This window comes from Hakea prostrata, chromosome 9 (genome assembly GCF_041222555.1).
Source record: "Hakea prostrata isolate BN-2017 chromosome 9, UWA_Hpros_2, whole genome shotgun sequence".
NCBI classification, from domain to species: domain Eukaryota; kingdom Viridiplantae; phylum Streptophyta; class Magnoliopsida; order Proteales; family Proteaceae; genus Hakea; species Hakea prostrata.
This window is the reverse complement of record NC_142608.1, coordinates 41,148,800-41,165,577: the sequence shown is the minus strand read 5'-3', so window position 1 is coordinate 41,165,577 and position 16,778 is coordinate 41,148,800. Positions and strand designations below refer to the sequence as shown.

The following is a 16,778-nucleotide window of genomic DNA, read 5'->3' as shown; positions in this document are numbered from 1 at the left end:
TCTTTGACGGCCCGTATGAGGAAGCGCAAGGTGAAGAAGATGAAGACTGAAGAACAAGAAGAGCTGACTGAAGATGTGGATTAGATTTCCTTTGTTTCTTCTAGACTTATCTTTTACTTTACTTGTATTAGCTTAGAGCTTTACTTGGATTTCGATCTACCTTCCGTATGTGTTTGTAGGGTATATTTCCGCTATACTCTACAATGGTCTTTTGATTTGGTATCTTGTTATTCCGCACTCTAATATATTTTTTTGTGATCCTTCTGAGATCCTTTCTTGACTTTTATTATAAATTACTTGAACATTATGATTTGCTCTTGCTTTTGATTATGTTATTGTGCGAAATGGATATGATCGTTCCTAAACTTGATCTTTTGGGCTGTGGATCACACTCTCGGGTATGCCAGTTAGGGTACCGGCTGGGAGGATGTGACATTGGGAGTTCATCAAGTATCGTCAAGTTCAACTTTGAGCTGGAGAGGTCATCAATGGATACTGAATTCAATCAGAGCCGTTCCTTTTTTGCATCTGCTTTTGAAGTTGACCATTCCTGTTCAAGTACTCAATTTTGAATGTTGATTCTCAATTCTGCCTCCACATGGTGAGATTCGGATTCGTCAACGTTTGAGTTTCTAAAACCACCAAAATTAATTTCTAAAACAATCGAAAACGAACTTATCTAAAACCAAAATTATGATTTACGGCTTGAATTCCATCGAAAATGAACTTTTCTTGTCTTGAAAAAATGCTTAGCCTCTTTAATCATTTCAAAAACAGAGCCCAGCCCCCAAACTTTCTCGAATATCTGATGAGGATCTCCACTCGTCAGCCTTTTCCACTCCTTCATAAATGCGGGTTTCAATTTTCTCACAGATGTTATTTATCTTCCAGCGTACAATTCCAAGATGTTACTTATCTTCTAGAGTACGATTCCAAGATGTTACTTATCTTCCAACGCATGATTCCAACACCTTTTTCTTGACTTACTCACTTCATCCATGTGTTCAGTTGCATCATTCCAAAATCAAGTAATTAATCTCAAATGTCGATTTGGATCAGTCATGGCCATTGATTTGAATCATTGTGTATTTTCCCTCCAAATTTTGAGAGTTTCCAATCACGTTGCCCTGCTTCCTATATTTACTTGTCTTTCGTCACCTCTTTTCTTCTTCATCCTTCACTTGACTTCTTTTTCTTTCCTCAGTTATCTACAACTCATTTTATCATTTTCCTGAATAATATTTGAACCTTCATTCCTCTCTTTTCTTCTTTTCCATGGATCACTCCACTGATCCTTCTGATCCCAGTTCTTCGTCTAAGGTAGGGGCTTCATCAAAGGCGCCAAAGGTTGACTCAGAAAAGACCCTAACCAATCCTTCTTCTGACCAACCTCTATTAGATTGGGAACCTGTCCTTTATGCTCATGATGAGGTGATAGTTCCTTACCAACCTGTAGATGTTGAAAAAGAAAAAAAGAACCCAAAAACTGCTGGGCCAGAGTGGTGGTACCCTTCTAAAATCAAGAAGTCCAAACTATCTTCTTACTTGCAGGATTATTGCTTTCCCCCTGAAGTTAAATTTTGACTCTAGAACCTTTTGACCGTGCTTACTTGACTGACCCTGAAGTAATTGATGTTTATCTTAGCCACCTTGAAGCCGGGTTTAGAATTCCTTTGATTCTTTTATTCCAATCTCTTCTTGATTACTACCGAATCTGTCCTTGCCAACTAACTCCGAATAGTTGGAGACTTGTCTACTTTTCTTTTTTGCTTTTGTTCAGAAAGTGGGACGCAATCCCTCCGATGATCTTTTCAGGAATGATCACACATTGAAAGTTGGAAGCGAGCGTGGTAATCTCCATTTTTCAAGGAGAACCAGCATTGCCACTGAGTTGGGCGACTGCTCTATCTTCGCTGACTTATCCATTCCACATGACAATAAAGGTTGGAGGCAAAAGTACTTCTTCTGTGCCATTCGTTTTCCGAACTATCATTCTCGTTGGTGCTTGCATACTCCCGAATCTGTATCCCCTTTGAATCAGTGACCTCCTCTTAGTGAATATGACCAACACACCTGGAATTTACTTCCCACTGGGGAGCGAATTGATGTGAATGATTTCAGAACCGGTGATGGGTTAGCCTGTCACGACCTTTTACTAGGTATATCTTCTTATTTCCTCTCTCTATTTGTATATACCTTTCTTCTTATTCTCCATTTTGATTTAATATTTCTCTCAGGAATTGGGGATTGGAAAGCCCCCAACCTTGCTGAAATTCAAAAGGAAGTTCATGCCAAAAAAGAAGCTGGTACTGTGCCCCAGAAAGGGAAAGAGAAAAGAGAAATGCTCCCCACATAAAGAAACAAATGATAGTGTTTTTGATGAAGAGTCTGATCAATCCAAGTTGAAGAAAAGAAAGACCAAGAGTGCAAAAAAGAAGTCTATGGAAGAAAAAGAACAAGCTTTGAAAGAAATTGTTGATGATGAAGATGTTGATGTGGGAATTACTAAAGTGGTGGTTGATGAGGATCTTGCATTCAAGGCAAGAAAAACTAGGACCTCAAGGAGAAAACTTTGGTCCATGGGTCCCTCCTCAGGCCAGGAGTTAACTGTTACTAAGAAAAGTAGAAGTAAAAAGGTTTTGGTGTCACCTACCATCAAAGAGGGTTTTGAATCCGCGAAGAGGAATACAGAGGGGGCAGCTGAGTCAGTCTTCCATCTGGACATAATGTCTCCACTCTTTTGTCTCCAGTTCACTCTTCTGTTGGTAAAAACCATACTTCACTCGAAGAAAATGCTGAATCAGGAACAAAAGGTGAGGATTTTTCTGATCACTTGATTAATCAATTGAGCAAATGGCGGAAGAAATTGTCGTTCATGCTGCAGGTGAGATTATTGAACAAATAGCGAATCAGTTATTTGATGAAGATAATCCTGACCAATCTCCTATCATTCCTAACCCTGCTTTTGGAAAAGTTCCTGATTAAAATGCTTTTGATATTGTTCCTCTTGTTCTGAATGCCATACCGAATGTTGTTCTAGATGTTATTCTAGATGTCATTCCTGACAATGTTCAAGATTTCGCCCTAGATGTCATCCCCCCAGATCCTGACATGCAGATTGAGCCTTCTGCTAGGACTGGAAGTCAAGAAAATCCAACAATTGAAGTGGTTGACCTTCAGGTTGCCTCTAATGATGCTGTAATAGCTCCCAACCTCCATGAAGCAATTAACATTTCCACTTGGTCACCAGCTGATCCTGCCATGCTTGAAGACACTTAGAGTGTTGCTAACTCCGGAGATCACTTCAAGCCTTCTTGGAATTTGAAAGAAAATCACACTGTCAATTGGAACTGGGAGGTTGCCCGTGAATGGGAACCAAGGGTAGGATTCCCCATGAAAAAAGAGAAACGGCTACCATGAGTGATTTCAGTCTTTACTCTCATGCTGGGGGTCATAAATAAATCTATTTTTTTCATTGTATTTCATGATTAATCTTCTCTTTCAATCCCTTCTGTACTGACCTTTTTGACATGCTTGCAGATGTTTTGGTGCTGCCTTTTATGCTTCTTATGAAGTTTTGGAAAGGGAAAAAGTTCTTTCCTTAGAGAACCATGATTTCAACAAGAATTTTGAACTGATTGATGAGGTACAAGATCTTAAAAGTAATTTCAAAATATCAAAGAGAAGATTAGATGCGGGTTCTGAGATTGAGGGTTTACAAGATGATTTTACCTTATGTTTTGATCTCTGTGCTGAATTGCAAGAGGAAAATTCCAATTTGAAACCTTCTGTTATGAAACAGAAAGAAGAACTCGTACAAATGGAGATGATGAAGAATGATGCTTAGGAAAGAGCCAGACTTGCCAAGCATGAAAGAGAAGAAATTTGCCAAAAGTTGGAAAGGCGATAGCATGGTCCCAAAGCATTGAACAAGAGAAGGATGAATTACTGGTTAGGTCTTACAGAGCTGAGAAGAAAAATTCAAGCCTGGAAAGAGGAAATAGACGGCTACAAGGAATTATTGATTCTCTTTCATGAGAGAAATTTGAGTTGGAAATTGAAAGAGACAACTTATATGCCAGCTTGAATGTGATTTTTTAGTAAAAGACAGCTTTAGAGGAAGCCTTTGAGAAGAAAAAAAGCCAATTTGAATTCGAGAAAAAGAACTGCATAATGATTATCAGAACTCCATCAAGGTTGTTACCGAAGCTATCGAGCAAGCAAAAGATAATCCTGCTCTTGGGATTTTGTAGAAACATGCTAAGAGTCTATTGTGATGAAGTTTGGGGTGAAGTTTGTAAGATTCATCCTAAAATGGACTTCAAAGTGGTTCCTTCTCGCTTTCTCCCAACCAGTAGATTCTTTGACCTTCAGAAAATCAAACACCCTGAAGATGATAATTCTTCAGAAGAATTTGAAAGTGAAGACTCCACAGAAGAGGAAACTTCTGGTTCTGATAGTGATGATTCTGTTGACAAAAACTCTACTGAAGAAAAAGATTCCAGCCACCCCTCCTAAAGAGACAAATGCTTCCTTGATTCAAGAATTTTTCCTGGCTCCAAGAATTTCCTGAATTTTTCTGATGTTAAAATTTTTCTTTCATTCCTGATCAACTACAACATTTTGTACTCTTGATCATTTTTTCCCTTAAGATATAACTTTTGATCCAATTTCATTTTTTCCCACGTGCTTGCTGTTGATATAGACCTTGAAGAATTTGTATAACTGCATAATCTTTCCTCCGAACTTTATGCAAAATTTGCTAATCAAGAACTCTGTGAAAAACTTGCTGATGAGGCATTCTTAGAAAAGAATAGCTGATGAAGCCCTTGAGAAAATGGTTGAAGAGAGCCTTAATGGCTGATTAGAAGTTTTTTACGTGACTGAAAGTTGCCTGACTTAAGGAAAGTCTTAATTAGCTTATGAAAAGCTTGACTTACGAAAAGTCTTTGATCAGCTTCGGAAACCTTTGGCTTACGAAAAGCCTAACTTATGGAAAGTCTTTGATCAGCTTCGGAAAGCTTTGGCTTATGGAAAGCCTAACTTATGGAAAGTCTTTGATCAACTTTAGAAAGCTTTGGCTTACGAAAAGCCTGACTTACAGAAAGTCTTTGGTTAGCTTTGGAAAGCTTTGGCTTATGGAAAGCCTGACTTACGGAAAGTCTTTGATCAGCTTCAGAAAGCTTTGGCTTACAGAAAGCATGACTTACGGAAAGTCTTTGATCATCCTCTGCCTATATGAAAAATGGCTGATCAGAAGCCTTTAGGGAAAACGGATGACAAGGGCCTTAACGGCTGATGAGGAACCAATTTGGATGATGAGGATGATTCGAAATAGTCAAAACATTTCAAACAACAAGAACTCTCTTATTTATTACTGATAATACTTCTTGAGATGAATTACATTCCATGGTCGTCTCAAACAACTTCCATGTAGATCTCTAAGCTAGTAAGTATTAGAACTAACAGCTTTAACTACCACATAGGGTCCTTCCCAATTTGTAGATAGCTTTTCACAATTTCTGGGATTTGACATTGATTTCTTCCTCAAAACCAAATCACCAACTCTGAAGAATCTGGGCCTGATCTGCGCGTTATAATATGCCGTTGTCCTCCTTTGGTATTCTATATTTTGATATAACGCACATTCTTCGACCTCATCCAAGAACTCTAGGTTTGCCCTTAGACGCTCTTCATTTGCTACTAGATTGAATTCCTCTGATTTTTTGGACCCAGCTATTACCTCCACATGAGCTAGAGCTTCAAATCCATATGCCAGTTTGAAAGGCGTCTCCCCTGTTAGAGTTCGAACTGTGGTTCAGTATGCCCAAAGTACATACGGTACTTCATCTACCCATAGAGTGTTTGCTTCATCCGGTCTTCTCTTAATCCCTTGAAGAAGAGATTTGTTTGTTATTTCAATCTATCCATTGCACTGAGGATAAGCTACAAAAGAAGTTTTGTATTCAATATGATAACGTGTACATAATTCTTTGAACCATTCATTGTCAAATTGTGTGCCATGATCCGTAAGCAAAACTTTGGATAGACTAAATCTGAATATGATTTTGTTTCTGAAAAACTTTTCTATTTGACTTGTAGTAGTAGTTGTTGACAAAGCTTCAGCTTCTACCCATTTCGTAAAATAATCAATTGCTGCTACCACATACTTTCTTCCTCCTAACACTACAAGAAACGGACCAAGGATATCCATCCCCCACATAGCAAAAGGTATAGGGTTTAAAATTGGAATCAACTAATTAGCAAGTTGCTTATGTATTGGAGCATGGATTTGACACTGGTGGCACTTCTTCACATAATCTATCGCTTCAGACTCGCATCCATGGCCAATAAAATCCTTACCTTAGAACTTTGTAGACCAAAGCTCTTCCTCCAATGTGACTCCCACAAATTCCCTCGTGGACCTCTGCCAGTGTATACTGTGCATCAGTTGGTCCCAAACATTTCATAAGTGGTCTTGAAATTGTTCTTTTATAGAGCAATCCATTTTTCAAAATAAACTTTGCTAATCTCCTCTTATAGGTTCTAGCTAGCCTTTTCTTTGTCAACATGCAGAATGTCATCTCTAAGATATTCTACTATAGGATCCATCTAAGATGACTCACCATCAATTTCCATTATTTCAAACTCTTAAGTATGTTGGAGAACTTAGCTCTTCAATATATACTACTTGGGGCAAGGAAGCCAATTTTTACTGAGGCTAACTTTGCTAAGGAATCTGCCATCATGTTCTAGCTTCTCGGTATTCTTACTATAATAAATCATAAGAACCACGTATTGCATTCAAGCACCTTTTTGGGATAGCTAATCATTCTATCATCCTTTACTTCATACACTCCCATCACTTGGCTGACAACCAACTCAAAGTCACTTTTAACTTCAACATCTTGCACACATAATGACTTGTCCAGACGAAGTCCAACGATTAGAGGTTCATATTATGCTTCATTGTTGAAAGCATGGAATTCAAAGTGGAGTGCACTTTGAATGACAAAGCCAGCTGGACTTTGGAGAATTAAACCTGCTACAAATCCCCGAGAGTGACTTGAGTAGTCAACATGGAGAATCCATCTACTAGGGATTTCACTAGGATTTCCTCGATCCATGGGTGGCGAGACATTCTTAGCGACAAAATCTGCTAGGACCTGTGCTTTTATTGCAGTTTTGGGCTTATAATCAATATCATGTTCTATTAACTCTACTGCCTAGGATACCATTCTTCCAACAAGGTCAAGCTTATGAAGAATGTTTTTCAATGGCCAGTTAGTCAAAACGATAATAGAAAGTGCCTAAAAATACAGTCTAAGCTTTCGGGCTGCCACTATCAGGGCCAAGGCTTGTTTTTGAAATTCAGGATATCTAGTCTCCACATCTAGCAATGTATGATTTACAAAGTAAATTGGATTTTGAATTATACATTCTTCTCGTATTAATACTGTGCTCATTGCTGCTTTTGAAGAAGATAAATATATTTGTAAAGCCTCCCCTAGAATTGGCCGAGACAACACTAGCAGACTAGTTAGTCTCCTTTTTAGCTCTTCAAATGAAGTTTGGCAATCTTCTGACCTCCTAAACTGATTCTGTGCATTTAAGTTCTTTAGTGCCTTGAAGAAAGGTGTAGATTTATCTCCAGATCGAGAGATAAATCTACTCAGGGCCTCTATCTTCCCTGTCAAGCTTTGAATTTCTTTCATGTTGTTTGGAGGCACCATGTCTAAGATAGCCTTTATTTTTTTCTGGATTCGCCTCAATACCTCTTTGGGTGACCATGTTCCCTAAGAATTTTTCTAACAAGACCCCAAATGCACATTTTTCAGGATTAAGTCTCATTCCATTCCTCCTCAGAACGTCAAAGCATTCTTCCAGATCAGAAAGGTGATCTACCTTAATTTTACTTTTCACCAAGAGATCATCCACATACACTTCCATGTTACAACCAATCTGATCAACGAATAATTTGTTCACTACCCTTTGGTATGTTGCTCTAGCGTTTTTCAAACCGAAAGGCATTACCTTATAATAGTAGCTTTCTTGGTTGGTCATTAACACCGTGTGGGGTTGATCCTCTTTTTCATAAGTATCTGGTTGTATCCAGAATATGCATCCATGAAACATAACATTTTGTTGGTACTAAATTTGCAAGAGATCTCGAACCATAGCTTCAACACCAATCTAACTTAGATCTAATTCGATCTAACTTGCTTGATTCCTTGATCAGTCTCTCGTTCCTGAAAAATAGAACACCAGTGAGAAATGGAGCCGATCGTCTTGATCGGCGTCGCGTCTCTAACGATCTAGTCAGGATTATGACAGCAATGCTTTAGAGCTCCAAGGAGCTTCTGAGGTGTTCTAATGGAGTGAATCAGAAGAATTAGTGTTCAGGTTGATTTGAGAGACTTACCCTTGACAAGTTCATTGTTTCTTTATATATAGATTTCCCGCCTGTTCGCTTTTAACTTGTGACCGTCAGATTATAGCATAGGATTGGATGGCCATGATTAGCCCTTCTTCATAGTTCTTGGGCAGACCCATAGATTGCTTTATTTGATTAATTAAAACCAATCGAATTGTCATAAGATTGAGTGAACCGGCCTGAACCGGGATTGGGATATTTTAGTCACAACACGAGCCCCCAAGCTTGCTGATCAGGTTGAACTTGTATGAGACTCTGGTCAAGAGGTTTGAATTTTTCTTCCAAGTAATTCCAAAATATTGTGTTTGTCATGATCTTGTAGATTTCATCAGGATCGTTCAACCAGAATAAAGATTTTCTCCATATTTTTCTCTTTAGATGTTGACTCTTGATATTCCATGTTAACCTTTTCACCATTTCTTTCACATGGTTGATCTTCACTTGATCAATATCCTATAACTTTTCCCAAGAAATTATGATTTTCAAAACTGCAGCCTCAGATTTCCAAGTCATCATTAACTCGAATGTTGATCCATGGTCCATCTCTTATATAAAACCGTAATTTTCTCGGAAATCAAACCATCCCTCATAATCATAAGGTTACTGTGCTCAGACCCCAAATCATCTTGCAGATCAGCCAAAATCTTCACCTGTCAGACCTTTTATTCTTTCTTAAATATAGCTTTTTGTCTTCCTTGATGTTATCCTCCCTTGCGCCGTTTGATCATAAATTCTGTCTCTTCCTAGTGTACGGTTATCACATCCTTTCCCACTCCTTTTTTATTATCTTCATATTCAACTGTAATGCTTCTAAATCCACCGATTGACTCGACATGTCGATTACGAATAGTTACGACCGTTGATCTTGCAACATCGTATATTTCCCTCCACTTTTCAAGAAACCTCATTCGCTTTACTTCATCCTTCATATTTATTCATCTTCTGCCATCTGCCCTCGCCTATACTCTGTCTGCATCCTTTGAAAACATCAAACATATTCATCCGCCATTTTCGTTGCTCTTCCTGCTTCTATTTTCATTCTGCAAATCTTCACTTCCTACCTTTCCTTCTTTGCCATGGACCCTTCAACTAATCCTTCAACATCCCAAACTTCTAAGCAACCCACTATTCTTTCAAGTGCCAATCAACCAAAAAAAACCCTAGGTATTTTCTCCCCCGATCAGGTTTCCTTATGCTCATGATGAAGTTATCGTTCCTTACACCTGTAGATATGTCTAAGGAAAAGAAAGATCCACGATATGCCGGTCCGGAGTGGTATCCAACCAAGGTAAAAAATTCTCACCTTCTGTCTTACTTGGAAGATTACCATTTTCCCTCTGATGCTAAGGTATGGGTTCCTGGACCTTCTGATCGTTCATACACTGTTGAACCTGGGGTTATTATCGTTTATCTTGACCACCTTGAGTCTGGATTTCGAGTTCCTTTGGTCCCAATAGTTCAGTCCCTGCTTGACTACTACCATGTCTGTCCCTGTCAACTTACTCCAAACAGTTGGAGATTAGTTTACTGCTTTTTTGCCTTCATTCACAAAATGAAGCATCTTCCTTTTGTAGAACTTTTCAGAAATTATTACACTCTAAAAGTTCTCGTGAACGCGGTTACATCCACTTTGCCAGAAGAACATGCATTGCAAGTGAACTAGGTTAAGAAACCCGAATTTTTACTAATTCCTCCATCCCTCATGACAACAAACAATGGCGAGAGAAATATTTTTTCATGTGCCATTCCTAGTCCAAACTACCATTCCTGATGGTGTTTGCACTCTTTGAATTCTCTTCTTCCCTTGAATAAGTGTCCTGAACTCAATGAATATGATCAAGAGACTTGGGACTTGATTCCCACAGAAAAACCAATTGATGCAGCCAACCTGAAAATCGATGCAGGTCTTTCCAACCATGGTCTTTTCCCAGGTAAACAATGATGATGATTTTTTTTTACAGTTTAACCTTCTTTCTTCTCTCTTTTGGATATATATATATATATATATATATATATATATATATATATATATATAATATTAATATATATATATATATATATATATATATATATATATATATATATATATATAGAGAGAGAGAGAGAGAGAGAGAGAGAGAGAACTTTTTTTTCACACTTTAACGTCTGTGATAAGAGGATTTGATTGTCTTGGGGGTTTAAACACACTTAGAACTCATGTACACTACTCGAGGCTTTAGATACCTTAAAAAAGTGCCAGCCACCACCAACACATCTCAACCCTGCCAATTTTTATTTGTGTATAACTAAATAGATGTGCATAACTATGCTTTTGACAAAGAGGTTATTCATGCTTTAAAACAGATAAGTTCTCATACTTAGTATTTATTATTCTGGCGTATTTGTCTTATACGATTTCCACAATATCATATTTCCAACCAATACTGGAATTAAAGTTGTACTAAAGGTGTGATGACTGAAGGAGGGATCCAAATTAGAGACAATGCATGCATGCCCTCAGGAAAAAATCTCCCTTCCAATGGCCCCGTTAGGCCTAGGGGAGGAAACCAACCACTAATTCAGATTCCTATAGAAGGTGGTAGAAGTACAAAGGTTAATGATATGGAAGTTTCCTACCCGACCGGGTCAGACCCGGTCGGGGCTCCACATGCCATGTAGTCGGGAGAGATACTGACTAGCTTGATTAAAGGCGTAACGTATGCTGGACTTGTATGGCAGCCACACTCAATTGGGAAGGTCAACTTAGTAACCGATCAAGTGGGACCAACGACAAGGAGGCATAATCCCAGGAGAAACAACAACCCTCGTCGAGTAAACTTACCAAATACAGAAAAGGTAACACTTACAGTATAAAAATAAGGACATACCCCTCTGGTAAGCATCCAATACATTCTGAACATAGTCTTGTGTAATTCTTGCACGGGACCTTAACCTGTTCACTGTCTGACTAAGACATCGGAGGCAGTTGCCCGGTATTTTAGCCGGTCCGCGTCTAACCTTTCTTGCAGGACTCATCGTCTTCAAAACGAGAGGAGGTTTAGTCAGGAGTAGCAGCAATATAACTGTGATGCATCAGTTTGGCGCCGTCTGTGGGAAACGACAATTTTCAAGTCATGGCAAGATGAGCAAACAATGGGTGCACTCGGCAAGAAAATGCTGGCAAAAATCCTCACTTAGACGATCAAACACATCAAGATGAGGGTGTCGGACGCTCGACCCAAGTAGAACAAGATCCTCTCGAGGATAATCTGATTCTAGAAAATCCGAATGGAGAAGGCATGTCCAAAGGCCCCCAGGGGCATGCTACTACAGCAGATGTAGATGAACTTCAGAAGGGTATGCTCGAGATGCAGGGGGTGTTGCGGGACTTGGTCCATCAAATTGGGGTTGAACAGGGACCAAGACAGAACACCCAGGCGGGAAGGCTGCTAAGAGCTTTCTAGACTGCCAGAGGATCCCGACCAAGGAGGGGTATCCCGAGAGGGAGACAAGCCGAGGGTCAGAGATCAATCCATATTGGTTCTGACCATCATCAAAGAACACCAAATGGGACCAGGATCAGTGCCTTAGACCGTATTTCGGTACCTTCTAAGGTCAGATCCTTACCTTAGAGAAGTCATCAGGAAGACATAGAGCACCAAGGAGAAAGTCATCCTCAACCAACCTGATCGAGGATGTCAGTCATCCGAATGCATTCTAGAAAAGAAGACACCGCTGAATCTGATGGAAATGGAGCAAGGCAAAACCGTCTTCGAAGAAGGATGGCAGAGGTTGAACATAAATTGGAGGATCAGGGTCATGACGAGGATCTAGATGTGGTTGATTGGGAACCTTTTTCAGATGAAATCATGAATATGCCTCTTCCTCAAAACTTCATCATGCCAACTTTCATGCCATTCGAAAGAAAAACCAACCCGAAGGAACATATAAGCTACTTCAAATCAATAATGACAGTCCTTGGACAAGAAGATGAATTGCTTTGCAAAATGTTCCTGGCCTCATTGAAGGGACCAGCCATTAAGTGGTTCAGTAGCTTGCAGCCAAGATCCATCCACAACTTCAAGGAACTCGCTCGGAAGTTCATAGCCCGATTCAGAAGCGCAATTGGGAGCAAGAAAACGTTTGACAGCTTGTTTGCCATAAGGCAGGGATGAAGTGAATCCATTCAGGATTTCCTGAAGCGCTTTGACGAAGTAGCCATTGAGATCGAGGATCTAGATGACCAAGTTGCTTACAGTGCACTTTGGAGTGGTATTACTCACCAAAGACTTTTGGAAATACTGTTGACGAACAAACCCAAAAAGTTTGGAACATTGTTGCGCAAGTGTCAGAAGCAGACTAGTGTTTACGAAGTAATAAACGCTCGAGTAAAGGCTGATTGAGATAGAAGACCCAATCGGGAAGCAAAGAAGAATTCCCCTAACGATCAGAACCAAGGATCAAAGGGTAGATGGAAGCGCGACCAAAGACGGGAAAGCTATACTCCTCTCAATGCCAAGCCATCAGAGATTCTGATGAACATTTGGGACAAGAAGTCTTTGAAATGGCCCGAGAAGCTGCATTCTCTTCCAGAAGATCGGGATATGACGAAATAATGTCGTTTCCATAAAGATTATGGACATCACACAGACAATTGTCGAATCCTTAAGTCAAAGATCAAGAAATTGATCCAAGAGGGCAAACTTGGCTAGTATGTGCAAAGATCTGGAAAACCTCGGGAGAGCTCACCCGAGCCAAGAAAGAGAGCCTGATCGCCCAGTCCGAAAGAAGTCACCAAAAAGGTTGACAAAGGAAAAGAGAAGGTTGATCGGGAGGAGACACCAGTCTATGTTATAATGGGTGGCCTGACCGTGGAATCAATCAAGAAGGCAAAGCAAAATGCGCGGTTCGTGGGGGCTGTGCACTTGCCAAAAAAGAGGCAAAATCTAACTTGGCCGGAACCTATAACATTCACTGATGATGATTTGAACGGGATTGTGGCAGCCCATGACGATGCAATCATCATTAAAGTAAAAATTGTGAATCGGGAGGTTCACCAGGTCCTAGTTGATACAGGTTCATCAGTTGATCTGTTATCTTATGAGGCTTTCAAAAGGCTCAAGCTAGTTGATGACTTACTTACCCCGTCAGCAACTCCCCTTTATGGTTTTGTAGGATCTTCAGCGATAGAAGAAGGAACAATCCACTTGGATCTAAAGTCGGGACATCACCTTGGGAAACACTTGTTCGGGTTAACTTCATGGTCGTAAAGGACCTATGTAAAACCCAGCCCTAACCTTGACCCGGAAACCTTGTTATTTGTAGGTCCAGTGACCCGAAGTAAAGTAAGAAGTCAGCTTTGGGCCATCCCAGTGGAGGACTTGGTGTCTGGCTTTGAATCCATGAGAGTTGATGATGAAGTTCTATTTATGGAAACTGAATCTTGATGAAGATCGGATTAGTTGATGGACTTGGAGTGCTCTCTATCATGGTTTGAAGGCATTTCTACCTATTAGGTAAGTCACTTGATATGTGTGCAAAACCCCTTTAGGATTGGATTTGATCTGGGTCTTCAATTCCCTGTTTTGGAATTGCTGTCTGCATTGGTCGACTGATTGGTCGATTGGACCAGTCGACCAATCCACTCGACCAATGGGTGCTGTCTTTGGCAATTAGGTCTTGCTTGCTCTATTTAAGTCCAATCTCGAGTCTACTTCGTATTTGCTGCCTCCAAACTCTTTGGAACGAACCAAAGACCTCTGCAAGTCATCTCCCTTGCATCCTTGGTGATTTTCTTGACGGATCTTCGTCAAAACTCTTCCTTTTGCATCAAAGGTATGTCTACACTCTCTTCTTCTCCTCCATCTCTGTTTTTCTTTCCTTTTTGAGTTGAGACAGAGAGGAGATGCTGCATTCTCTGTTGCAAACATCTCTGGACTTGTCTCTCATGATCATCCTAAGGATTAATGGCTAAAACAATGATCTTAACCATGATCATTGCAAGCTTTTGAAGGAATCATAATCAAACCATGATCTAGTCTGTGTTTAACTTCTGATTTGAATTCTGATCTCCTTGGATCTTCTACATTGATCATGTTAGTAGTCAATTGCTGTGTTTTCTTTTCATGATCCATGATCTATCAATCTCTAGTTGTTCCTCCTCTAGCATACCATGTTTTCTTCATGAATCATGATAGTTACATATATGGTAGGTTTTGTTTCCTTATTTAGATTTATGCTTTTAAGCCTATTTCTTTGAAGGTCTAAGTATGCTTTTCATGATACCTTTACCTGAAGCAATGATCCATTCTCCTATTGTTCTTGTCTTTGATTTCTATCTTGAATTCTTCAAGATCCATGGTTGATCTAATTATGGTAACTTTTTGTTTCCTAATTTGGATCTTGATGGCTTGATTGGATTAGTGTTTTGAGGTCCCCTTTATGTTAGGATACTACTGATGTAGTTTACCCCTTGATTAGTACCATTTTGAACCACCAAATTCGGATTTCATATCTTAAAACTCTGTTTTTTTTAGGCTACTGTCTGCAATGGTCGACTGATTGGTCGACTGGACCAGTCGACCAATCCACTCGACCAATGAGTACAGCAACTCCATAATTGGTTTGTGTTGGATGTTTTGGTATCTTTTCTGTTAGGGATCTTTCCTAATATGTTGTATACACTTGTTTAGGACCTTCTTCTCAAGTTTGCCAAGATCTTACTTGATTTCTTAGGATTCCTTTGCGAGTTATAAAAGGTAAGGATGGTTACTTCTTTAACAACATAAATTGCATATCTTAGTTTCTATATTTGAATCTTGTTAAGTTATTTCTTTAATTAGAATCTTATAATGTTATACTACTGTGGTACTATCTTGATATCAGTAGCATTACTTATTCATATTGAATTGACTCATGTATGATTTACTTACCAAGTATATACAAAGTGATTGTAATTATTGATTTCTTTCCATATATGAAGTTACCATATATGTGATGATATGATTTGATGCATGTGTATGCTTAAGTATGGTTTGGAAAGGAGAGGTGTCCTTTTGACACTTCTCTCCTTGGACTACTACGGGAATATTATGGGATGTTTCCGGAGATGCCCTCTGGACACCTTCCTAAACTGTTGGATGACATATTTAGGATTGTCTAGTAGTGTTTGGCTAGGATGTCCCGTTATGTCAGACCCTAATCGGAGGGGTATTGAGACCGAACGACCCATGGTAGCAATGGGGATTCATGGGCGCTCAAGACCGGTAACCAACCCGTGAGAGGATAGGAATCACATTGTGGGGGCCATTTATTGGTAGGGTTGCATATGGTTAGACTTGGGCTCACGGGCGCTCAAGACCGGTAACCAACCCGTGAGAGGACGTGAGAGCTTCCCGTTTACCATATGTGGATAACCAATAGGGTTGATGAGTCCGTAGTCAGGGACTATGAGGACTCTAGTGTGAAGGATACCGGAAAGGATCGTCAGGGACAAGGAATGGACGTATCTGGATCTGACTTGATGTAACTAAGTAGAAGACTTGCATTTGGCTAGGCTTTACCTTGACATGCGCCGGTACTTAGACCAATGGTGATGTGAAAGAGCGGTGACCTATACCCCCAGCCATGGAATGTCCCGAGGGATGCCGGACCCATTACCAACTGATGATGAGCGATTGAGACCTTCCTAAAGAAGTATGGTGCTATGACTTAAAGCATGTCTGCCAATAGAGACCAGCATATATAGAGTTAGATTCATTCATTCATTGCTTGTCTCATACCATATTGCATTTATGTTTGTTCTGAAATCCTGCCATTTATGTTATTATGGATTTAACTGCCTTACTGAGTTTCTTTGAAACTCATTCCTTTATTGTACAATGTTTGTTAGACTATTGTGCAGGTACTTAATATTATGACGGTCCCTATGAAGAAGCGCAAGGCGAAGAGGCATATCTCCAGGAAGGTGATTGCGGTTACAACAATTACACTGAAGATCCCGCGAGTGGTTATGCTCCGTACGATGCTTAGTCCGACCATTGAGTGGAAGCGCCCTTGTGCCGTTTATGAGATTTTTACTTATAGGGATGTTGTCTATAAAGTGGAGAACAATTTAGTTACCCATTGTACTTGCTACTGGGATTAGATTTTGTCTTGCTTATTCTCTTTTAGAACTACTTTTCCGCTGGTTGTAGAGTGGGATTTCGCCTCACTTTACTTATCTGATGTAGACACTCTGATTTTATCTAGTACTCTGATTTATATATGATTCATTCTTTCCTTATTTGGATCTATGGTTTATCTTCCGCATTTTTATTGTTATTGTTCATGATTATGTTATTGTTTATGTGGGAGGTTGATTACT

The 16,778-nt window shown here is 39.6% G+C and overlaps 1 protein-coding gene across 1 annotated transcript; it reads right to left on the bottom strand.

Annotated features, from left to right (window-relative positions):
• Positions 1 to 5,446: 5,446 nt before the first annotated feature.
• Positions 5,447 to 7,950, bottom strand: LOC149005240 (uncharacterized). Its single transcript, XM_089135821.1, has 2 exons — positions 7,776 to 7,950; positions 5,447 to 5,796 (listed from the first exon to the last, which is right to left on the bottom strand). The coding sequence occupies exons 1-2, from the start codon at positions 7,948 to 7,950 to the stop codon at positions 5,447 to 5,449; spliced, it is 525 nt and encodes a 174-aa protein (XP_088991947.1).
• Between the last annotated feature and the right edge of the window lie 8,828 nt (positions 7,951 to 16,778).

Coding starts and splice junctions, on each gene's coding strand:
- LOC149005240 (XM_089135821.1), bottom strand. CDS start 7,950: ATGGAAGTGTATGTGGATGATCTCTTGGTGAAAAGTAAAATTAAGGTA. Junction 5,797..7,775: donor GAACATGGTCACCCAAAGAG/GTATTGAGGCGA, acceptor GAACTCTAACAG/GGGAGACGCCTTTCAAACTG.